The 25506-nt window shown below is 42.0% G+C and overlaps 2 protein-coding genes and 1 long non-coding RNA gene across 4 annotated transcripts in view; 1 reads left to right on the top strand and 2 right to left on the bottom strand.

Annotated features, from left to right (window-relative positions):
- The window catches only part of LOC137771293 (uncharacterized), a 33628-nt gene extending 32449 nt beyond the window's left edge, over nucleotides 1-1179 (bottom strand). The window contains exon 1 of the long non-coding RNA XR_011075355.1: nucleotides 916-1179. This is a non-coding gene — a long non-coding RNA (uncharacterized lncRNA). The remainder of the gene's footprint in view (nucleotides 1-915) is intronic.
- Nucleotides 1180-1588: 409 nt separating this feature from the next.
- Nucleotides 1589-17434, top strand: FEM1B (fem-1 homolog B). Its single transcript, XM_068554501.1, has 2 exons — nucleotides 1589-2078; nucleotides 11155-17434. The coding sequence occupies exons 1-2, from the start codon at nucleotides 1831-1833 to the stop codon at nucleotides 12788-12790; spliced, it is 1884 nt and encodes a 627-aa protein (XP_068410602.1). The 5' UTR covers nucleotides 1589-1830; the 3' UTR covers nucleotides 12791-17434.
- Nucleotides 17435-23749: 6315 nt separating this feature from the next.
- Nucleotides 23750-25506, bottom strand: part of ITGA11 (integrin subunit alpha 11) — a 127685-nt gene continuing 125928 nt past the window's right edge. The window contains exon 30 of one of the 2 annotated variants that reach the window (XM_068554478.1): nucleotides 23750-24674. In XM_068554478.1, the coding sequence (XP_068410579.1) occupies nucleotides 24651-24674 (24 nt within the window). In that variant the 3' untranslated portion in view covers nucleotides 23750-24650. Of the gene's footprint in view, nucleotides 25135-25506 lie in introns of both variants that reach the window. The other variant, XM_068554486.1, reaches the window with a different exon arrangement.

Below are 25506 nucleotides of genomic sequence, written 5' to 3' on the forward strand. Positions count from 1 at the left end.
ATAAATTGTATCTTGTCACTTTTCTGTTTAAAACTCTTCAAATGCCCCCACTACACTTGAGTAGAAATTAAACACTTTACCATGGGTAACTGGGTCCTAACATGACCTGCACCCTGCTGATTTCATCTCCTATCACTCTTCCTATGGCCCACTTTGCTGCAGCCACCCTGACCTTTGTTTCTGAACTCACCAAGACTGTTCCCTCCTCAGGGCTTTTGTACTAGCTATTCCCTCTGCCCAGAATACCACCTGTTCTCCTTACCTGTCATGGAGGTCTTGTCTGACCGCCCAAACTAAATTAGCTCCGCCTCCCACCCCCCATCACTCTATTTCATTTGCTTCATAGCAAATGGTAATGATACTAACTCAGCCAGTCTTGTCTATTATTTGTTTACTTGTTTATTGTCTGTTTTCCCCGCAACAACACAGTCCCTGAAGGGGCACTGTGTCTATCTGGCCTATCACTGAATCCGTAGGGCCAAGCAGAGCCTGGCACATAGTAGATCTCTAATATTCGTTGGATGAATGATCTTTTCAAATCCTAACAATCTGGTGAGGTCTGTGAGAAAACCGAAGGTCCCGTCAGATTCAGGATTAGAGTCCTGGTCTGTCCGAACACAGACTTCGTCTTCCTTCCCAGGGTACCTCGCCCCTTTCCACAGTTCCCCATCTCTCCCGACCTTTCTCACACACTTAATCCTCCTCTCCAGGGAGGGCAGGCCGGACTTCCAGTTCCTTCTCAGAGCCTCGTGCAGACCCTCAAAGTCCTCCCACATTTCGGGGGCTCAGAGACGCCGCCCTGTTCTCAAAACGGACCCCGCCGGGTGCGCGCACCCCCCTCCCCGGGCCCCCAAACAGGGGCTGAGAAGAGCCACTCAATGTCTACGGTAAAAAGGGGCGGGCCCCAAAACCCACCGGCAGTAACGGTTCAGCGCCTTCACTCTGTCCCACTTCCTGGCTAGGGACCCCCAGGGCCTAGTGGGGGCGAGTTGGAAGCTCCAGGCATCAAGGGCAATGAGGACATCCCGAGCCGAATTGGGGATGGGCCGCCGTTGCGCAGCAGAACCTTTCTTCATCGGGCCTGGTTCGCCGGCCGGTCTGCTTTGGAAGAGACACCCCACTTAACCGTCCCCCGCTCGCACCCTCCCTGTCGCAGCCCTGTCTGCAGAGGCCCGCCTTCCTCCCCGTCCAGAGCCCAGGGGTTGCTGTGGCCGCAGCGTTCCGCCTCTTTCTGGGGGCCTCCCCAGGCGTGGACCCCTGAAGCTATCGACAGCGTCTGGCTCTTCTGAGCTCCAGTGGGCGAGGGCCTGCAGGTTTCCTCCAGCTGGGGAGGACGCAGAGCGGAGGCGGAGGCAGAAGCAGTTTCAGGCCCTAGGCCCGGCGGGCTGGGTCGGGTGAAGCGCGGCCATCATTCGCCATCCAGGGCGCGCGCGGCCCTCTTGGGATCTCGCCGGCGACCCGTAGCTCGGGCAAGCGCCTGTCGCAGCCCGCAGGAAGGAGGGGTCCAGCCTGAGGCCAGGCCACCATGGAGATCCCCTCGGCCCAGGGCCGGCGTCTGGGGCCTTGGGGGCGGCCCTGACCGCCCTCCTCCCTGCCCGGCCTGGATCGCTGACCTGCCCCCCGCGGCATTCGGCCACCTCTGCGTCTCCGCCCTCCCCTGGCCGCGCTGCTGCCTGGGCGCGGCGGCGGCGGCGGCGGCGGCGGCGGCGGCGGCGCCCTGTTGAATGGGCTGTGAGGGCCCAGGTTTGAAGCGCTGGCGAACGCGGCCTCCAGGGGCGCAAGGCAGCAGCAGCTGTGGCGACCAAACGGGTGTTGGAGTTGGCAGCGGCCATGGAGGGCCTGGCTGGCTATGTATACAAGGCGGCCAGCGAGGGCAAGGTGCTGACTCTGGCCGCCTTGCTTCTCAACCGGTCTGAAAGCGACATCCGCTATCTGCTTGGCTATGTCAGCCAGCAGGGAGGGCAGCGCTCCACACCCCTCATCATCGCAGCCCGCAATGGGCACGCCAAGGTGGTGCGCTTGCTGTTAGAACATTATCGGGTGCAGACTCAGCAGACTGGCACTGTCCGCTTCGACGGGTAGGTACATCCCAACTCCAGCCTCCTCTCTAACGCGCGCGGACCCACCACTTTATGGGTCTTCCCCTCCCTCTCTCTCGCTTCATGGAGGTATCACTTCTCCCATTTTGTACCTCCTGACTTGCCTCATTAATGCCCACTTCATCTTCTGGGGCGAATACTCCATCCCATGTTTTGCTGCTCATCCTCATTGGCCCCTACCCCTTATTCCCTCTATAGGTAAATAGCCACATCCTCTGTCTTGATACCTAATAGGTATTCTGTATTCTTTACTAGATAGTTTGTGAAGAAGCAGTATGGAGGAGGTAGCCGCCTTTTCAGGCTTTCCCTTTATCAGTACTGGGGTTGTAACCGAGATCAGAAATTAACGAGGTCAGCAATTAACGTTGAAGACCTCTGTTTGGTGAGTTATTTGGCCACCCATTTTTTACCCCTTCACGTGAGTGTCCGATAAAGCCCCTTAGTGGGTTGTGGGACCTTAATGTAAAAATAAGCCCCTAGAACCAGCAGCAGTTGCAGCCTCTTGAGGGGTTGTCAAGCAGCCAGGCTTCCCAAGACATGATTCTGACTCTTACACATTGCTGGGGGTAGATATGTTGGCTGCGAAGATGGCACCGGACCTGGTGTAGGACGAAATGATGCCATTGTTAAATTACATGTTATTCTGTGATGTTGTGGGGAAGCTTGATGATATACTGTTATTCCAGGTGGGGAGTTCAAAAATTCATATTGTCAGAGTTAAAACTGGCCCTTTAGGTTTAATTGTACATATTTCTGGGTATGATAGAGTTGAATGCAGAATTGTCAGGTTTGACGTTATCTTTTCTGTGCTGGATGGTTATAACCTGTTTTACAGATTACAACTGCATGAAGATGCATTAATTGTTTTTGTTTTTGTTGACTTGTGCCAGTACATAAGCTATTCTAGCATTTTCTTCTTTTGAGATAGATGTGGTCCTAGCATAAAGATACGTATCTTTAGTTTTGGTGATTGAAAACTCCTTGGTTAAAACCTGATGGAAAAAACAATTCCTCTTGAAGATGACTAGGGCATTGTTGAGTTTTGGTTGATTCTTTTTGTAGGTTGAAATAATAAGAGCTTTTTCTTCTGTTTTAGATGAGAGGAAAATATTTCAGGGTATTACATTTTACTGAAATGATAGCCCACGGGTGGTGGCTAACCTCTGGTACCACCTCTCTAGACGTTAAGGAGATGGTCTTTTTCATATTAACCAAATATGGCAACCTGGTTCTTGTTCGTTTTCTTTTACTAGCTTCTGTGTCCTTTCTGTAACTCCCTGCATTCCCACAGCCTTTCCTATACGCAGAGGAGGAGTGAAGTAGGATGACCCCCGAACTTCCAGCACCATTCCAGTTGTATAGGCACAAGCATCCATTGAGATATGAATCTCTGCAGTAACAGCTACTGGTTACACTGCTGCTAAGGAGCTTGCTGAGGCCTGTTTTGATTAGGAGAGAATAGTGGCGAGAAAATCTAGTTTTCTAAAGCATTTGGAAAGGCTTTGCTTATCTTTCTTAACCATCAAAGAGAAAGGTGTTTTGAGGTGGCAATTAAGAGAACCTGAAATAGCTAGGAATGTAGCACATTGAGCCTGTGTAGTGGCTTACCTTGCCCAGTATTTTGCACTGGCCAGTGAAATTAAGGGGTTCAATAAGCAAACATATTTTGAACACCTACTGTGTGCCAGGCTCTGTAGTAGGGATTGGGTTCGCAGAGATGAATGACATACTGTTCCCACTGCAGAGGAAGACAGTCTGGTGCCCTGGGCGGGGGCTGGAGGTGGGGCGTGGTGTATGGCAGAGGTGAGAAATTGATGAAAATGAGTAATTGTCGATGCCATGCCATTTAGGGTTATAGAAATCTTTTGGACTACTGAGGGAACACAGGGAGAGGAAGGGCTCAGCTTTGCCTGGGAGAATCAGGGAAGACTTCACAGCCAAGGTGATATTTGAGCTCAGTCTTAAAGGATAGTAGAAAGTGAAGAAGAGGGATGGCAGCATGGTGCTCTTGCAATGACAAGTGTTTCAGTGCAGTTTCAGGAAGGGGTTCAAGCCTGGGAAATTAAGAAAGAGATTGTGGGAGACTAGAGTGAGGTGGAGGCCAGATTTTGATGATCCTTGTGTAAAATATCAAGAGTCAGACTGGTGAGACTGGAATTGCAAAGATTTCTGTCATTTGAGATTTTGTGAGCCTTCTTCAATCTTTTTTTTGTTTATGGATTATTACAGTTATGGATTTATTAGCTGCTCTGTCAAAGTAGTTTAGTTTAGTTTTTTAACTTATTAAATGCCTATGATGGGCCTAGCCCTGTGCCACACAGCTAATGTGGAAGATGTAGAAGAAAATGTAAAGTTTCTACTTTCGAGGAGCTTACAGATTAGCAAAGGAGAAGAATTGAAATTCATGGCCACCTTTCTGCCCACTCACACCACTCTGTGAGATTATTTTGCAGTTTGTTCCAGTCATTTAGGCATTTCAGAAATAGATGAAGAGAGTGTTACTTGCAAATGTCATAATTTCACTTTACATTCATTCCAGACAGTGTGAAAATGTTCGTCTGAGTGAGGTGTTAATAATATGAAGCTCGCTCACCCCTCAGGGACTGGCTTTTGAGAGGTACTTAGCCAACCCCCCTTCTTTAGATTCCACTGGTACTTAAGACCCATGGCCAGATAGGGACAAACAGGGTCTTTGTGGGCTGAAGTAGATCAGTGTTTCCTAATTTTCAGTAATTTATGTACCATCTTCACAATTTTTTGCCAAATCGTTCACCACCTATCCTGTTATTTGCCTAATATTAAAAAAAAGTCTCACTTCTTAGCTTCATCCTAAGCAACAGTATCTGTGTAATTATGGGGTTTGATATGGTACTCTGCGCGTGCGTGTGTGTGTGTGAGAGAGAGAGAGAGAAAGAGAGGGATAGAGAGACACACACACACACATAGACATTAAAATAACTTATTTTAAAAAGCCTATACTCTGCCTAAAAACATCTATAATACCTTAGAAAACTAAAGTAGATTCATAATAGATTCTCAAAAGGGGGACGGTGCCACCCACCTAGATGAAGCCCGATGCTGATATTTGAGTCCTTGTACTTATTTTTAGGAGTAACATTTGAGATTATTTTATTTATGGCTTACTGTGTAACGACCAAAATTGACATAGATGAGTGGATAAGAAGAAAAACTGGGACTTCCCTGGTGGCGCAGTGGTTAAGAACCCGCCTGCCAATGCAGGGGACACAGGTTCAATCCCTGATCTGGGAAGATCCCACATGCCGCGCAGCAACTAAGACCGTGCGCCACAACTACTGAGCCTGCGCTCTAGAGCCCTCGAGCCACAACTACTGAAGCCTGCGCACCTAAAGCCCGTGCTCCGCAACAAGAGAAGCCACCGCAATGAGAAGCCCACGCACCGCAACAAGAGTAGCCCCCGCTCACCACAACTAGAGAAAGCCTGCGCGCAGCAGCGAAGACCCAACGCAGCCAAAAATAATAATAAATAAATAAATGTAAAAAAAAAAAAGAAAAATTACATGAATGGGAATGAAAGAAGAACCTTTAGTTGGAGTATGGGAAGCTGTTAAGAATGTTATAGAAATGGAACAGAACAAAGGGGAGGTGTCATGTGACCTTGGAGTACTGTGCTTGTTTGAGTTCTGAGGGCCTGACTGCTGTGTGCCAGAGTTTGTGGGGAACTCTTGTCCTAGAAGAAGTTTGCTGACATGGATGGGAAGGAGAACAGGACCTCTGGGAATTCTGAGGCTTTTTGTTGAGTGCTCTTTTAAAGTCAGTGCTAGTACTAATACTTCTAATAAATGTCCAGGTAGAGGAAAGGCGTAAGGGGCACAGCGTCATTTGGCTTCATTTAGAAAGTCATTTCCACTGTACATTTCAAGGAACTACATATGATCTAATAAATGATTTTAAGGACTTTGGTTAAAATAAAGTGCTGATCATTTACATTTAATGAATTTTTATTTCTATTTCAAATGCTTGAACCAGACATTTTTATTTCAGATTGAACCAGGAAATACATGAGTTTAGTTTTGTGATCAGAAATGTTATCTTTTATTGTGAAATGTTTCCATCATCTGATGCATACATTTTGTTTAAAAGATGAATATCAGATTAAAGTTTCTTGATTTTTTTTTTTTTTTTGGCTGTGTTGAGTCTTTGTTGCTGTGCGCGGGCTTTCTCTAGTTGCGGTGAGCCTGGGCTACTCTTCGTTGTGGTGCGTGTGCTTCTCATTGCGGTGGCTTCTTGTTGCAGAGCATGAGCTCTAGGTGCGCAGGCTTCAGTAGTTGCAGCACATGGGCTCCGTAGTTGTGGCTCGCAGGCTCTAGAGCGCAGGCTCAGTAGTTGTGGCGCACGGCCTTAGTTGCTCTGCGGCATGTGGGATCTTCTCCGGACCAGGGATTGAACTGGTTCCCCCTGCGTTGGCGGGCGGATTCTTACCCACTGCGCTACGAGGGAAGTCCCAAGTTTCTTGATTTTTAATATGAAATACATAATAGATAGTTTGCGTTGCAATTTTAGACTCAATCTAGAAAGATCATTGTTTTATAGTGCTTCTCCCATAGGCATTAAGTAAATATTGCATTAATTTGATTATATTTTTATTTATTTTCTGTTCATTTTGTTATGTGTTTGGCATTTTGTTTTGAGGCAGTATATGGCTATAATTTTAGCTGTATTTTATGGACAAAAAATGTCATAGATGTTAGGATTATAATTCCCTTTAATATGTTTAATGTTTTTATTTAGATGTAGAAATTTAAAAATCACTAAGGCTAATGTTTCTGAAGGATTAGTCATTCTGTAACACATTCTACAGTGAATATGTTTTGTCATAAACTATTTAAAAAATTTTAATTGTCTCAATAAAAATAGATAATTGAAACTTTTTTTAGGCTCCTGTCACATCACCATAGGGAAAATGGAAATTATTAGATTACACCAGGAAAAGTATTAAACGATTATAAAAACCAAGTGAAGTATATACTTGTAATTTAATTTTTACTCATGTCATTAGTTCTGGGAAATTTGAGGCCAGAAAAAAATTTTATTCACTTTTGTCTCTTTTTTTCCATCTTTAAAATGGGGGTCCTATTTATCTTGTATGGTTATTGCAAGAGTTAAAGATAATGTATGTGAATGCCTATTTTAATGTAACATTTCTTGAGTTTTTACTTAGTTTATGTTCATGTTCCTGGCATATAACAATTTAATATTTTTAAGGCGTGCAAGGAAACTTTGTAACTATGTAAATATAACTATATGTTAACTATGTATTGATTTTTTGGATAGATTATATTAAGAAGTTTTAAAAAAAAAGCTTTTTAAATTGAAACATGTTTGAACAATGACATGTATTATGTTGCCTTACATTTGATGCATTATATAGTTTCCAAAGTACTTTTGTATTTTTAATCTCATGTAAGCCTTTTAGTTATATGTCTTTAAAATGGGCGTAATAATATTATCTACCTTATAGGATTATTGGGAGAAGGTTATTATGAGAATTAAATAAGATATACTGTATATTAAGCACTTAATACAGTACTTGGCACATGGAAATTATTTATTAGCTATTTGTGTTTATTTAAACTTTTTCTTTAAATTGATTTAGAAGTTAAATTATAGTAGTAATGTAGTGCCTCTTTTTTGTTTTTGTTTTTTAATTATATCTATTTTTAGTTAAGATATAATAACATCAAGTAAGGTGCATAAATCTTAAGCGTACAATGTTATAAAATTTTAATTTTTTTACATCCATATAATCACCTTCTAGATCAATATGCAGAACATTGATGTCACTCTAAAAGTTTCCATTGTGCCCTTTCTCAGTCAATTCCCCTCCTTTCCCCTCCCAGAAGTTATGATTATTGTGACTTCTATCACCATAGATTAGTTCTGTCTATACTTGAACTTCCTATAAATGGAGTCATACAGTGTACTCTTTTCTGTCTGACTTCTTTTTGCTTAACACAATATCTGTGAGATTCATCCATGGAGTTGCAGGTATCAGTAGTTTTTTTATTTTTTAAATGCTTTGTAGTATTCCATTATATGAATATATGGCAGTTTTTCCTGTTGACGGATATTTTGGTTGTTTCTAGCGTTTGACTACTATGAATAAAGCCTCTATGAACATTTTTGTGTATGCCTTCTGGTGGACATTTGCGTTCATTTCTCTTCAGTATACACCAAGGGGTGGAACTGCTGGGTCATAGGTTGGTGTATGTTTAACTTTAATAGTTATTGTCAGCCAACCACCAAAGTGGTTGAACCAAATTATTGTACATTCCCACTAGCAATTTCCATCAGCAATGAGAGTTTGAGTTGTTTCACATCCTGGCGGATACTTAGTATTGTCATGTCAGTATTATTTATTTCAGCTATTTTGGTGAGTGTGTATTGGTAACTCCTGGTTTTAATTTGCATTTCCCTGGTGAGAGTAATTATCTTGAACATCTTTTCATATGTTTATTGGTTATCTGAATATATACTTTTGAAGTATACTTGTTCAATCTTTTCACCCATTTTTTTAAATTGACTTGTTTGCCTTTTTAGTGATTTGTCATATAAATCGATTGCAAATGTCTTCTGCCAGTGAGTGGATTGCCTGTTCACTTTCTTCACAGTGTCTGTTGATGAAAAGAAGTTTTTAATTTTACTGAAGTCTAATCAATTTTTTTCTTTTATGGTTAGTGCTTTTTTTGAATTATGTTTAAGAAATCATCATCAACTCCAAGGTCATGAAGATAGTCTATTTTTTTTAGAAGCATTTATTGTTTTGCTTTGCATATTATAGGTCTACACCACTTCTCACATTTTTGTGCGTACAGTCAAGGTTAATTTTTTTCCAGATATCTAGTAGCTGCTTCTTCACTATTTATTAAAAAGAACATACTTTCTACCTGAATTTCATTGGAGCTTTTGTCATTAATCTCTGATCCTGTATGTGTGAATCTATTTCTGGAGGGTTTTTTTTTTTTTTTTCTTTTTGGGTTGTTGTTGTTTTCTATCGATATATTTATCTATCCTTGTGCCACTGACACACTATCCTAATTACTATATTTTGTCCTCCAACTTTATTTTTCTTTCAAGGTTATCTTGGTTGTTCTAGGTCCTTTGCATTTTTTTAAAAAATTTATGTTTGGCTGTGTTGGGTCTTCGTTGCTGCGTGTGGGCTTTCTCTAGTTGCGACGAGCAGGGGCTACTCTTGGTTGCGGCATGCAGGCTTCTTATTGCGGTGGCTTCTCTTGTTGCGGAGCACAGGCTCTAGGCACACAGGCTTCAGTTCAGTAGTTGTGGCGCGTAGGCTCAGCAGTTGTGGCTCGCAGGCTGTAGAGCGCAGGCTCAGTAGTTGTGGTGCACGGCCTTAGTTGCTCCGCGGCATGTGGGATCTTCCCGGACCAGGGCTTGAACCCGTGTCCCCTGCATTGGTGGGCGGATTCTTAACCACTGCGCCACCAGGGAAGCCCCCCTTTGCATTTCTATATACATTTTAGAATTGGCTTGTCAATATCTACACATATGTGGATGCACGCACACATTTGTGCATGTGCGCACACACACATCCCTGCTGGGATTTTGATTTGGATTGCATTGAATCTGTAGATTATTTTGGGGGAGAACTGGCATCTTAACATTATTGAATCTCCTAAACAATAAACATGGAATATCTCTCCATTTCTTTAGGTCTTTATCTCAGGAATGTTTTGTAATTTTCAATGTAGAAGTCTTGTACATTTTTCATTAGATTTACTATCAGATATTGGTATTTTCTGATGCTGTTGTAAATTGTATTTTTTTGACAGTGAAAGAAAACTTTTTTTGAACTTTGTGTTTATAATCATGACAATAAAAATGTAATAAGTGAGTTTTAATTAAACTGAACTGTTTGCAAAAGGTACAGTTGGCAACCACTAAAACATTTCAACTGATGTAATGTCTTATTTTCCTGACTCATTCTTTAGTTTAAAAAATCAGTTAACAATTAAATGACATTAAAAAAATGAAATTTTAAAAAGAAACTTCAGAAGTCTTCAAATTTATTTTTAGGTACGTCTTTCATACAGTAAAATGTATAAATCTGTCATGTACAGTTTGATGAGTTTTTTCCCCTAAATGTCCACCCATGTAGCTACTACCCAGATCAAAATATAGGACATTTCTAGTAGCTTTAAGCCTCATCTGAGTCAATCCTACACCCTCCCCCATAGGTAACCCCATAGGTAGCTGTTACTGGGAATGCTTTTGCTTATAAACATTTTGCATCATTATTTGAAACTGAAGAAGTAATTGCTTGCATGTTTGTAAAGTGCGTCTTTTATTTTCAGAAGTGATAGATGGTGTTGATAATTGCGGTTAAACTATGATATTTATATTATACCAGGAGGATTTTACTCTTTTTCACTTCAAGGGAGATAGAATTTGACCTGTGTTACAAGGTTGTACCATTCATGTTGGGGCACTAACTGTTTCTTTCTCATTGCTGTAGTAGAGTATAATACTTATTAGCTTAGATAATCTTAGGGAAAAATTATCTGCTTAAATACTTTTCTTCCTAAAGCAGTTTCTAACACAATGTTAATGCAGAGATTGGGGTGGCTTTCTCACTGATGCACTGAATGAAACTGTGGTACCTAGGGGGTGCTGGGAGGGAGGAACATGCTGTGCTCCTGAGAGCCAGTGAATCAGCTTGGTGGTCAAGAAGTTACAAAACTCCATACATTTCCTCTTTGTTTTCTGAAATTTATTTACTTTTGCTAGTAGCAAGTCAGTGATTCATTTTTTTTTCTTTTTTTAGGTTTTTATACTTTGGTAATAACAACAGTCGCTAACATTTATTGAGCTCATACTAGGTACAAGTACTATGCAAAGTGCTTTACTTAAATTACCTGATTTTATTTTCAGCCAAACTAATGTTTTACTAACGCTCTGCAGATTGAGGTTTTGGGTCAGTGTAAATGAATACATCCTTTAAATTTACGTTAGGGCAGGTAACCTCCATTTTCTAACTGTTCGTTCTTTTCATGAATAGGTATGTCATTGATGGTGCCACCGCTCTTTGGTGTGCAGCAGGGGCAGGACATTTTGAAGTTGTTAAGCTTCTAGTCAGTCATGGAGCCAACGTGAACCATACCACAGTAACTAACTCAACCCCCCTACGGGCAGCATGCTTTGATGGCAGATTGGACATTGTGAAATACTTGGTTGAAAATAATGCCAACATCAGCATTGCCAACAAGTATGACAACACCTGCCTAATGATTGCAGCATATAAAGGACACACTGATGTGGTCAGATACCTTTTAGAACAACGTGCTGATCCAAATGCTAAAGCACATTGTGGAGCCACAGCATTGCACTTTGCAGCTGAGGCTGGGCACATAGATATTGTGAAGGAGCTGATAAAATGGCGTGCTGCTATAGTAGTGAACGGCCATGGGATGACACCATTAAAAGTAGCTGCTGAAAGCTGTAAAGCTGATGTTGTCGAACTGTTGCTCTCTCATGCTGATTGTGACCGAAGAAGTCGGATTGAAGCTTTGGAGCTCTTGGGTGCCTCCTTTGCAAATGACCGTGAGAACTATGACATCATGAAGACATACCACTATTTATATTTAGCTATGTTGGAGAGGTTTCAAGATGGCGATAACATTCTTGAGAAAGAGGTTCTCCCACCAATCCATGCCTATGGGAATAGAACTGAATGTAGAAATCCTCAGGAACTGGAATCCATTCGGCAAGACAGAGATGCTCTTCATATGGAAGGCCTTATAGTTCGGGAACGGATTTTAGGTGCCGACAACATTGATGTTTCCCATCCCATCATTTACAGGGGAGCTGTTTATGCAGATAACATGGAATTCGAACAGTGTATCAAGTTGTGGCTTCATGCCCTGCACCTCAGACAGAAAGGTAACAGGAATACCCATAAGGATCTTCTTCGATTTGCCCAAGTTTTTTCACAGATGATACATTTGAATGAAACTGTGAAGGCCCCAGACATAGAATGTGTTTTGAGATGCAGTGTTTTGGAAATAGAACAAAGTATGAACAGAGTAAAAAATATTCCAGATGCTGATGTCCACAGTGCTATGGACAATTATGAATGTAATCTCTATACTTTTCTGTATTTAGTGTGCATTTCCACCAAGACACAGTGCAGTGAAGAAGATCAGTGCAAAATTAACAAGCAGATCTACAACCTGATTCACCTTGATCCCAGAACTCGTGAAGGTTTCACCTTGCTGCATCTAGCTGTCAACTCAAATACCCCGGTTGATGATTTCCACACCAATGATGTCTGCAGCTTTCCAAACGCGCTTGTCACAAAGCTCCTGCTGGACTGTGGCGCCGAGGTGAATGCTGTGGACAATGAAGGGAACAGTGCCCTTCACATTATCGTTCAGTACAACAGGCCCATCAGTGATTTTTTGACCTTGCACTCTATCATCATTAGCCTAGTTGAAGCTGGCGCTCACACCGACATGACAAATAAACAGAATAAGACTCCGCTAGACAAAAGTACAACTGGGGTATCAGAAATACTACTTAAAACTCAAATGAAGATGAGTCTCAAGTGCCTGGCCGCCCGGGCAGTTCGGGCTAATGACATTAACTACCAAGACCAGATCCCCAGAACTCTTGAAGAGTTTGTTGGATTTCATTAAGGGACTGGATATGTAAAATCATTTAATGTGGTGCTAAAAAGTAAAGGACTTTAATCACAGACAATAGAATTATGTGTTCATAAAATCTGCTTTTCTTTCCACTACCCTTCCTCCCTACTCATCCTTCCTTAGTTTTGTATTTGGTCTTCTTGCCTCATATGGTTACTGATTTCAAATACACTTTAAACAAAACCACATTGTTTAGGTGTAACTATAATCTAAGGTGTTTGGATATTGGTCACTTAACTATTTTTCTTTTTTTTAAGGAATGAATATAAACTATTTTGTTTATGTAACAAGGGCCCTTATGATTTGAAGTTGATAATGTTTAAAAAAAACTGCCTAGAAAAGTATTTCTGTTAAGCCTGTGTCAGCATGTTATTCTCTGCAGCAGTTTTGAGGATTTCATGAAGAAAAACAACGAAAAGGAACATTAAAAGTAATGGAATATCTAGATGTTCTGCACATGCCAAACTGCTATAGGTAGTTTTCACTCTTCCATTATTTATGTGAAGAGATCAACGCATCATAACATCAGGAGGATTTTTAAAAATATAACTGCAGATTAATCTGAAAAATGTGCTAACTTAATAATAGTTACAAATTTATGAAGTTAAATCCATTGAAATTGTTGAATTATGCTGGGTGGTACATACACAGCAGTAATCTTAAAGCAACTTTTCAGAGAATATTGATGGACTATTTGCCTTTGGGCTTGGATTCTAAAATGTGTGGAAGTCTCTGTTTTAATGTAATTAATCTAAATTGCAGCAGTCTGCATTTGACTCAGCTCACGGACATGTAAAAATTATGAATGCTGTGTCTCTCTTAGGAAACAAATTGTCACAATATAGTTATATATTCTTCTTTTGTCCCCTTCTCCCTTTCCTCTTGTGCGGTATCTTTTAAAATTGGAAACTACTTTTCCAGAGGGCATTATTTGTGCCTCCCTAAGGTTTTTATGACAGATGAAAAGGAACTGGGATATTTTTAATTTTTTCACTTTATTCAGTCTGTGACAAGTAGAAAAATCACTAGTGTGGTATAGGAAATTCAATGTTTTTGATAATAAAAATAATTCTCAATGCCATTTGGAAAGATATTTCTGCCTGAGGGCAGCAAATTTTGGAACCACAAAATGTCGCTTATTCCGACAGGCTGTACAGAGGTCTTTATGGGTTTTTTTTGTTTGTTTTGTTTTAATGGCAACATTGTAAACTGTCAAATTAAAAGAATATTCTGTGATTATCTGTTAAGCATCACAGAAATTCAAGTAAAGGGTACACATCTATTTCTTTCAATGTTAAAAATGATAAAGAAAATAAAATTAGCTATATCTGTATTTTTCTCTCTAGTGCCAAATGAATGCCTTAGCTATCATAGTGCATGGTACTGTAAGTGAAGACCTGCAGCTTTTTTTCTTTAATGAAAAGCATTATAATGATGCAGCAACATCAGATATAAACTAAAAAAAACAACAACAAAAACCACTGGTAAGGTTTCAGTTAACATTTTATGTATGGATATTGCTTTGTGAAGTGTAAGAAAAAGGTTGCAGCCGGATCAGTATAAAACATAATGACTAAGCCAAAATCAGCACCTAGGGCCTTAAATAAAATAGATACCCCATGAAATGAAACACTCTGGAGGATAGGAGGGAATGGATGGGGGTACTTTAAAAACTTCTTCCCCCAAGAATGCAAGATAATTTTACTGTGCTGTAGTTATACCTCACATGTCTTCTTGCTTCAGTTAGGAATGTTTTGATGGTAAATTCTGTCATAGTAATATATTTCTGTTTTCCTAACCTGAGATTTTTACAAGGAAGGTTTTTTAGGATGGTCTAAAGGGAGGTATTTGAATGAGCCCTAATTTGAAAATTACTGGCCTTGATCTTCCTGGTGTGAATCAGGGAACTACTATACCTTGCTCTTGGCAGCTCTCATGGCCTGAAAGAGAAAATGCTCATCCTCCAGGTGAGTGAATCACGCCTTTTTCACAGCTCAGATCAGACCCTGTATTTTTCAGACTTCAAGGCCTGCTTATTTGACAGTCTGAGGAATAGCTATGATACTTGGTATTTACTTGGTTCTATTATTAATGCATATGATTTTTAAACATCAAAACTTAAAATATCAGATAATGTTGCATGTTTTAAAAACCATTTCATCCCTTTGGCTACCCAGGACGAGAACTATTTTAGATATTACTTACTTATAAAACGAGGATAATGATTACCTGTACATATTCAGACATCAAAATTTAATGACACTCAGTGTTTTTGAGAAGGGAGGACTGAATGCTGGAGAGAGTAAAACTGCTGACTGAAATGCTGACAAGCTGGAGAAAGAATTTGAAGACAGAGGAATGGACTAAACTTTGCTAATGGTAACCGAGATTTTTTTTTTTAAACTATAGTATAGCGGTACATTGTGCACTGTATTGCTAAGGATCTAATCCTGTCTTGTAAAACGAATCCAAATACGTATTGTGAAACACCTGTGTAAAACCATTCTTGAAACAAGGGATTACATGCCTGGTTTTTTTTTTTGTTTTTTTTTTTTTGGTAGAATTATTTTAAAATCTGTTTAGCCAAACCCTTCCCAAACTTAAGTTTCGTTCTGTTTTTTTAAGAAAATAAGTAAGAAAGGTGATAGTTCTGTATCTCAGCTCTCTGAGAACTCTGGGCTGTTGCCATTTTTTAGCCACTTTTGTCATTTTGTGTTTATTATTGGTAGAATTATGCTTTAGATTGTACGTCTTCCTTGATAACATTACAAATTCAATCAAAACTTCTTGGTCTTGCTCAGTAATTGTCATATACATTTAGTTAACTAGAGGCCCAAGTGGATGAATGCCTGGGCAAACCATGTGAAACCTTGGGTGGGTTTTGCACTTAAGAGTTGGTAAAATTGAACTCTTGAGTTTAGGTAACTATTTAAGTCAAGGAATGGGCAGCAAATCCATCCTTCAACTGATCAGAAAGGAAATTTTTGACATAAGAACTCTGACACAACATTGTTTTCAGTCTACCCTGGATTGCTCTCTAGTAGGCCACAGTCCAGCTACCTTAAGGTTCTTTGCTGTGGGCACTTCAAACAAACAAACCAAAAAGCAAACTTTGGTCTTGCTTGTTTCTGGGAAGGGTTTTATTGCATTACGCTGATCATTGATTAATAACTGTAATCATGAGAAACTTAGGCATGATAGGACTGTTTGAAGTAAAATGTGATGTGGGGGCAGCAGCTCCGTGAGTGTCAGCTCTGCATTTGGCAAGTGGTTTTGAAAATCAGAATCCCAAGGGAACAGTACCCTGTCACTAGTCTCCATCTCAGTTGAGGCAGCTACTTGAGGAATAAGGCCACTTTAGATTATTCAAGCAGAAGCATTTCTTTCTGGGGGACTGGGGCAGGGTGAGGAATGAGTTGCTGGACCTTGGATTAGTTTGCTGGTTTTAGAAGCAGCCAGTGATGGAACTAGAGAGTAGATGGATAAAAGTATAAAGGACTTGCTTTTATGGTAGGTTTTCTGTAAAAACCTTAAATGTTCCTTTTCAGGCTAGCCAGATATATCAGTGTACAGATGACTATTCCATTCTCCTCACTGACTATACTATAACATTAAAATGGGTTAAAGAAAACAAACCTCTGCCTTTTGCTCTATGAAAAGTTATTAGTCCATAAGATTTTAAGCTGTGTGTTGACTCCGACTCTGAAAATGCACAGCCCTGCTCTGGATACCTTCTGTGGAAAGTAGAGAGCTCCTAATGTGTATGGCACATTGCCGAGCTTTCTCATACGTTCCTGGCAGACTTGCCCAAATCTTCAGATGGGCTGGGTTGTACAGTACCTTCTCCAAATATGGGATCTGAAATAAATACTACATGGATAGTGGTGATCTATTAATTTTTAAAACTGTAAAGTAAATGTGGTCTCTAGTCCTAGGTTTGTGGTGTGTTCATTTGTGTTAATATATAGGAAAGGGACACTGACTTGATGGTTATGGGCTATCTTGATGCGTGTGCAGGGGTGAGAAGTGCTAAATTGTTAACAGCTTTTCATTTAGGGGCGAGTCATGTGGTGAGTGGCCTAATCAGAAAAATGAAGGAGCAAAGATGTGAGCTTCATCCAAGCAATGCACAAGGTTTTGTGACTTTTTTTATCAGGTGTTGTAAAATTTGTGCATGGCCTTTTTTTGTTGTTGTTGCTTAGTAATTGGTAGAGGAGAAAAGATGAGGGAAAAAAACCTCAGCTTTGCTAACCAATCAAGTCTATAGCTGGGGAGTAAACTCTGACTGGCTTAACGTGTTGAAAGATCCTATCCTTTATAATATTCACCCCATCCTGCAATCTTCCACGTAGAGGAATTACATTGTTGTATTCTAGTAATTCACTGTGATTTATAACAAACCAGTGATGTCATTCTATTGTGCACTTTTGTCAAACCATTTACATGACATTAATAAACATAGTGAACTTGCTGACTGCACCAGAGGCCTGTTAGTGATTTATATATTGCATGACATTTTCTATTTGAGTTTGACATGTAGAATCATTTTTAATTTCGTGGTAACTGACAGTCCTAATAGCCCAGCTAATTTGAAACTAACAATATTGCTGTGTAATAGGAAAAAATGGTGTTTGTGTTCAGTAAATGTTTGAAAAAAAAAAAAAACTGCCTTGAAGTGTGTGTCTTTATTGTTCAGTGTTGAGATGATCTTTTGTTGAATTCATTTTTAAAAAGTTGTGAAAGTTACATACATGTGCATGGGGAAAAAAATTCAGATAGTTATGAAAAATTCAAATAGTAAAAAAAAAACTTTACTTTTTCATCTCTCTCTGCCTGCCATTTGGACTCTTCAGAGGGTACTCACTAGTTTTTTGAGTAGCTTCCCAGAATTTTATGTGTATATATGTGTATTTTCTCCTTTTTGTTTTTTTTCTTTGACGCAAATGGACTTTTAACTTTCCTTTGCTATTCTGCATCTTGTTTTCATTCAATATATCTTGGACATTTTTTCATTTTGGTATGTATAGATTTTTTAAAAAACAATTTTATAGCATTTAATCCTATGGATGGACTTAAAATTTATTTAACCAGTTTATTAATTCAGTTTATTGATATTCCAAATACTGCTTCAGTGAACATCCTTATATACTGTATTCATAGAACAAATTCATTTCTAGCTCTGGAACTTCTGGTTTAGTGACTGAGTGTTTAAAATCTTGACAGAGGTGATCCAGTTGTCTCCCATCTCCCTACAGCCTTATTGACATCAAATATTATCTAATCATTTAGTTTTTGCCAAGATGATGGAAATGGAAAATATTATTTCATGGTTCTGATTTGTGTTCCTTTATTATGAATGAGGTTGACATATATTTACTGACCTTTTTTGTTTCTTTTGTTTGCTTTTGGGTTGTGGTCTTTTTCTTGCTACGTGTTAGAAATTCCTTGGAAATTTAAGGAAATTTTCTGTCATGTGTCACAGTTTGTAGTTTGTTTTTTGACTTTTAGTAGTTTTTATATCTACTGAATTTTGTATCTTGCTTGTAAAGTTGTCTCCATTCCAAGTTCATATATCTTTTTTACCCATGTTCTCTTCTAGTGCTTTTATGGCTTTTCCCTCCCACTTCTCTCTCCCCATTCCCACCACCCCTCTCTTTTTTTTTCTCTTCTTTCTCCTCCACATCCTTTCCTTCTCGCCGTCTTTGGTTTAAATCTTTTATCTACCTGGAATTTATTTTGATTAAGGATCCAGCTAGCCAAGAACTCTCTTAATTATTTTCCACTGATATGAATCATAAACTAAATTCCCATAAAGTAATTGGATCTGTTTCTGGGTTCTCTCTTCTATTCTGTTGGCCTGGCAGTGTGGTGGAACCCTGAGGAATACTGTCTGGGTTCTTTCCATCACTTACTAGCTCTGTGACTTCGATCCAAGTCTCAGTTTCTGTACATTGGGACAATAATATTATCTAAGTTGTGATGAGCAAGTGAGAGAATTAAAACACTTAATGTAGTGCTTAAAACAGTGAAGTGCCTGCTAAATGTTAAGTATTATAAGTGGGGCTGATGTTTCTTCATTTGTCTTTTTTCTCTAACCAGAAAGTTTATTTTTAATGAAGGTCTTGCAAATATCTTCCTTTTTTTAATCATTAGTTAGTTTGTTTATATTGTAGATAGGAGCCTTTCTTCCACTGTATATACTTCTAAATGTTAATGTTTTGATATAGGCATTTTAATGGATTTCCCTTTTTTTTAAAAAAATTTTTTTCAGTTGCTTCATTTGGATGTCCCAGATACACTAATCATCATTTACAGGTAATGATGATTTTGCCTTCTCATTTCCAGTATTCATACCTCATATTTCTTTCTTTTACCTAATTACAATAGTTAAGATTACCAGAAGGGTATTAAATGGTGGTACTGGAGCACATCCTCCGCACATGTTTGCATTCAAATTTCGATTTAGGGAGTCCCTTTGTAGAGATCTGAAAAAATCATTTAGGGCAACTCTGTCACTTCACAGTTGAGGATACAGGCTCACAAAGAAGTGACTTGTCCATCTAAGGTCGCACAAGGACCAAGTGTCAGAGCCTGAGGTAGGCTCTGAGTTTAGTGACCCGCTGAACAGTGCTCTTTCACTGTAAGACTCTCACACCAGTACCAGAGAAGCTCATCTTAGGATTTCTGCCAGATCTGTGCCTGGCAAAAATATCTGACTGGACTACAGAAATCATCCAAATTCTAAATCATCTTTTTTTTTTTTTTCTTTTTCTGTATTTCAAGTAATGTCTGCTGTATTAAAGTAACAGATGTCCAGACAAAAGAAAATGCTGGCGGTAATATATTTCATCAGATACCTGATCTAGGAAATTTCAGTATGAGATGCAAATTTCAGGTAGCTCACAAAATATTAGCTTTTTGGCAAGCTTAGACAAAATTATATATTCTAATTTGCCTGTGATTTGTAAATTTGGTTTGCTCAGTTTATCCGGAGAACAGAACTGGGGTTTGCTCTGGCCTCAACCAGTAGGAAGAAACAGTTGGAAATTCCTGTGTATCGAGCACCTACTGTGTGTCGGGCACCGTATCAGGGATGTGAATACAAAAAATAAGAATCACGGTCCCTGTCCTTGATAAGCTTGTTGTCCAGCTAGATGTCTCTCTTTGAAATCTGATTTTCGATTTTTCCTCAAATTTTAATTCTGAAAGTTTAAGACATTACTTTTGAACTCTGGCTTGGGCCATCTTATGAAAACGTTTCAGAAAACTTTACCATCATCATTTTTAATATAGTGCAGGGAGACAGGAACAAAGAACATGCACAACTGATTAGAAAGGATGAGTCCTTAAGGAATGGTGCCCCCATCTGCGTCAAAAAAATATTTTTCTGCTCATACCCTACTTTGAGCCTTGTGAGTTTGCTAGGTACATTTTAGCCTATATCTTATTGAAAAGTTTCAGAGGCCAGGTGCCAGGCTTGTAACCCTCCCTTCAAGCTACACCAGCAAAGCTCCTATGTTCCGGTTTCAGTTTTTGTTTGGAACATGCTGTCCTACTTTAGTGTGATGTCAAAGCTAATGGAATAGACAGTGACACAAAAGCACTCTGCAGATTTAATGTGGTCGATTAAGCTTGACTGTCCTTTGAGAGGGATCTAGTTGACATTAATAGTAATATAAGGATAATTTGGGGGGATTTTTTTTTTTTAAAGGTAAGAAGTAGTGCAGAATAAAGGGCAACGTGACATTAGCTAAAGGTAAAAACAAAGGCCAGTGTGGTGAAGACAGGACCATTCACTACTAATGGCTGTATTAAGTCAATCACCCAAGGCGTATCTGGTGGAGAAACCTGGCCACTTCATGTTTGGGGTGAGGTGTGGTTGCAGTTATATGCCAGAAAAGAAGCATGATTAAGCCAGCTGCTTCGATTAGAGGCTGCCTGGCATCTTGGGGCTTAAAGCGAAGAGTCTAGTGTCTTATTTTGGGAGAGTATGGATGCTAAAAGCTCTTGAATACTGATGGAGACAGCAACTTGTCTTTTATAGACCTCTAGGAAAGGTCTCAGAGAAGTTCTCCCACATTTCCTGGTAAAGAGTCATTCTCCTCCCTCTCCCTGTTGTGTTCGTATTAGCCCCCTTCACCTGATACCCATCTTGTTAAGAAGTACCACCTTTCTTAACAAAAGGAAGACCCAGAAACTCCACTGTTGGCACTGGAACCCCTTGGGGGTTTTTACCGATGACTGCTGCCACCAAGATAGGCTAAAGGGCAGCTGAGAAAGGCCATGCTGTAAGAAACTGACATTGAAGTCTAGAGAATAACAAAATCTTACGGCTCTAGATTTCTGGTCCTATCATTTTAATGTGCTTAAAATTACCTCACAGGAACTGGATCTGTGAGTTCTGGGGTAGAACGTCATCTGTGGTTCTGATTTAGCTGGCCCCAGGACCCCACTTTGAGAAGCTCAGCTCTGGATAGATACTCTGCTTTAAGAGGCACACCCTGCCCTCCGAGCTTACATGCCCACACCATCTGACACCAGAAAGAAGCCGCACTCTTACCTGAATTTCTCCTTTTCAACTCTTAGCTGGCCGGAACTGAGGGACAGCATAATTGATGTCCACTTCCCTGCAGAACACCGGATGATGGCACAAGGGCCTGAGGCCTCTCTCAAAGCTACCCAAGGTCTGCCCCTCAGCGCCTGTATCTTCTCTGAGGGCCGGCGCCCCTCCCGCATGGGGTCTCACCATGTCAGAATCAACATAAGACCCCCCCGGAACATCTTGCACATCTCAGTTCACGACTCCTTGTTGGAGGTCCTTTCCCTCTACTAGACAGTGAGCCTAGAATTTAAAAAATCCTCACAATCCGCGGAGCAGATTCTAAAACCGCCTTCTGCTGGTAGTTTGGTTTGCAGTCAGGCCTCGCCCCAGGCACGTTTTCCTCCTGCGCGCTCACGTGCTGTGGAATTGCTTTAGTATCACGAGGCCATCTGGAAATCAGCGCAGCTGTTTTGAAGTAGTGTCTAGGATGGGCCGATAAGGCTTCTAAAAGACTAAACCGTTTTTAAGTTGGTTATGCTTCATGTTAACACTCCTTAGCTCCATCGTAAATAATTACACTTAACTACCAGATAGAGAGCATTGCTAAGAACTCCCATCTATGAACCATAATACGAATTTTCATGTTGATTTGCGGTTGCGTTTTGGACAGCTTGCCACCAAATGCTAAAAATGCTTCAGAGGCTGCTGTTCATCTCCCCACTGGACATTAGCAAATGTGCCCCCAACTCAAGAACTAGGTGATCTCCTGTAGCAAATTCCACTCTGGAGACTTGCCGCAACGAGAAAGTCTTCTGAACTGCAGGCGGGAGCCAAGTAAACTTGAACAGCATTACGATGACAACACAGTTCCCATTACTTAGCATAGAAGGTCACTTGTGCGTGTAAACCCCTTTTTTGTTGTTCGCTTTCTAGCCTACATATTCACCTGCCTGTTGACCTCAACGCTCAGCACACTGGAGTCGCCAGGGGAACTCTGAAACACAAATGATGCCCTGGCCCCTCTCCCAACCAATTAAGTCTGACTCCCGGGGGTGGGCCCTTGTATAGGTAGCTTTTAAAGCTTCCAGGTGATTCTAATGTGCAGCCAGGCCTGAGAAACGCTGCTCTAGCATGAGGCTTTGCTCCATGTAAAATGTATCTTCTCTGCTTGCCCTAGCAGCACACTTAAGGCCAGTCATGGACATTTATACCTCAGAGCAAATAATTTCAGAAAGGGAGAACTGATAAGAGAGAGAGGAGAGCGACACAGTACAAGGGCTGAAGGCCTTGAAGATACAAACAAGCCTCCCATTTTTTCCACCTTTTGACCATTTAGTTGTTCTTGGCCTAGGGTAGGGGAGGACATGGAGGGACTATGACATCCTGGGGATAAAGACTGCCTCTGAGTCCAGGGGTTGCAATTCGGTGACCCCTGGGCTGCATCTGACCTGCAGATGCATTTTGTTTGGCCTGCATTGTGGCTGCACATGGCAGATTTTAAAAACGTGAATGCCAATCTCTGAGAGTCTGGTTTCACATGAAAGCATTCTCAGAGTTGACGGTGTTTGACAGAAAGAAGACTTGGTGCCAGATCAAACAATGCACTTTTGGGTGCGGGGTCATGGATTCTCCTTTAGCCAGACTACTCCATTCATGAGGGTAATGACGCAAATGAAATACGATTTTAAAATGTTACCTTCTGATTTTGGTTTCACCATTTGAGAAAAAATATTCCCATAAAGAGTGACGAGTGACTTCATATCAATTCCTTCTAATCCTTCACGAAGCCCTTCTAAGGCTGGGCTAGAATGACAGTCTGGCTTGAGAGACAGCAGTCCTGGGATTAGTCTGGATTTTGCTGTGGAACCTGGGGCTCTCTCTTAACTTCTCTGGTTCTGAGCGTCCTCATCTATGGGGGAACAGGACCAAATAATTTCTAAGATTCTACTGGCTTCTTGGGATTCCAAAGGCATGAGAATAGAATGGAGACAACTAACTTTAAGAGTAGTCTGTGGGTAAAGGTGAAGAAACTAGAAGTCAGGGTTTGAAAGTCAGCACTGAGATGCCAGCCTAGAGAAATCTGGGAGGCCTGAGAGGAAAGAACAGGAACGAAGGGGTAGAAGCTACAGTGACATGTGGGTTTCAACTATCTAAACTGGCCAAAGATGGAACAGGTGGGCTTGGGAGGGAGGGAAAGAGGGAGGGAGTGCTCCATCACTGGAGATGTCCATCCCAGACCAGGCAGCCACTGGGAGGGGATGTTGCAGGGAGCAAAGGGTGGACAAGTCCTTTCCAAACATCTACAGACAATGGGAAAGAAGCAGGGAGCCCCTCATCCACCTCCTGTCCTCAAAGAGTGTGGCTCACTAGGACATGCTCTGCCCACAAAAGGGATGGCAGCCTCTTAGTTGTTTTTAAACACTGTATTTTTAAAAATTTCTTTAAAATATTTACGACAGTAAAGGTCGTACTATGTGACAGGGGACAGATGCCTTTGATGTATCCCCCCTTCATTCCTACCTCAAAACAAGGTTAAGGCATAAATTACTCGGCTGGGCACCAGGCGTGCCTCTTGTCCTCGGGGCGCTGTCATTGGTAGTACCACTTGCCCCATGGGCTGGCAGATCAGACATTTGCCACCAAGGTTGCACAGGCTCCGGGGGTTCCTGCACCGGCTTTATCCAGTGCATTCCAGGGAGGACCCCTCAGCACTGGTCCAGCCCTTCTCCCCCATGGGTGATGGGTGGTTGGAAGGGAGGGATGGGAGGCCGTGAGGGGGGGGGGTGGGGGGGGGTGGGGTGTGTGTGTGTGTGTGTGTGTGTGTGTGTGTGTGTGTGAGGCCCCCCACCTCTACCCCTGCCCACGGCCTGCAGCCTTGCCATCGCATCGGGACAGGCTGCGGTGGAAGATGAAGTGGGAACGTGGAGCCTGGGGATTGCGTCATCCGCCAGGCTCCCAGGAACAAAAGCAGCAGGAGGGGTGGCAGCTGCAGGCCTGCAGCTGCTGAGAGCACGTTGGGAGGGGATGTGGGCGGTGGTCAGTGTGAACGCACGGTGGGGATGCGGGAGAGCCCGCCCACCTCCGCATCTTGGTGGGTGCCCAGTCTCCTAGGTCCCAGCTGCCCGTCCATCACAGTCTCCGCGTCCCAGAGTCTGTCTTCATCCAGGCCAACAGCTGTCACCGCTGAGCCCCTCAGGCAGGGGGCGCTCCGGGGACCTATCTCCGGCCTGCGGAAGGGGTGAGGTGACTCGGGAGCCATGGACAGCGTTGGGGTGGGAGGACAGCGCAGAGTGCAGATCTGCTGTCCCATTAGGTCCCACTGGAACTAGAGGCCTGGAGAGGGCAGAGTGGGTTTGCATTTGTAGTCTTCCTCTCTGGGTTTCTTCTGAGCATGGGGTGATGACGAATTTCTAGCACCTTAGTGATGGGGGCAGCAAATGCCCCCACAGAGCCTGGGAGCGGCTTTGGGGTGTACCTTGCGGGGGGTGTCCCTTTAAATCCCTAGGGATCTGTGTTGGAGGTGCCATGGCTCCCAGTAGGACAGTCCCTCATAAAACTGACTTGAGTTCCTTTCAGAGGGAGCAGACTTGGTCTCTCAGGAGATGAGGTCAAGTGCAAAGCGAGCCGGCGTCCTCTCCACCCCAGCTCGGTGGGCCACGGGCCTGCACACTGCCTGGGCCCGCGTCCTGGCCCCCATCAACTCACAGCCTCCCCCGGAGCCTCACTCCAACACTTTGGGGGTGGGGTCCAGGCCGGGCTCCCTCCTGCGCTTGGCACTTTTAAAGAAGCCGAGCTGTGGGAAGGCAAAGGGAGAAATCTCAGGTGTGGGCAGGGTGGACAAGGCCTGTCTCCCCTTCCTGCTCTCCCTTCACTCACTCTCTTAAGGCTTCTTTCCTCAGAAGCCTTCCCTGAATGCCCCAGCTCATGCTGCATATCTCCCCTACCACTGCCAGGCTGCACAATGGGCCACTTAATTGGTGACAGGGAGGCTGGAACCAAGTGGATGGAGCCTGTGTCAAGAGGCAAGCAGTCATGCTGTGTGACGCTGCCCGAGTCAACACCCCTCTCTGGGCCTCCTTCACCTCATCTATAATAGGAGGAGGTTGAGACCAGGGGTTCTTAGCCTGAGGCTAAGAGATAGAGAAGGGCTTTTGGGGGACTTCTT

This window comes from Eschrichtius robustus, chromosome 1 (assembly GCF_028021215.1).
Source record: "Eschrichtius robustus isolate mEscRob2 chromosome 1, mEscRob2.pri, whole genome shotgun sequence".
Classification (NCBI taxonomy): domain Eukaryota; kingdom Metazoa; phylum Chordata; class Mammalia; order Artiodactyla; family Eschrichtiidae; genus Eschrichtius; species Eschrichtius robustus.

What these genes read in the sequence shown, in the direction of transcription:
- FEM1B (XM_068554501.1), top strand. Translation starts at nt 1,831, where the DNA reads ATGGAGGGCCTGGCTGGCTATGTATACAAGGCGGCCAGCGAGGGCAAG. An exon ending in GGCACTGTCCGCTTCGACGG is followed by an intron (nt 2,079 to 11,154) that starts GTAGGTACATCC and finishes TTTCATGAATAG; the next exon opens with GTATGTCATTGATGGTGCCA.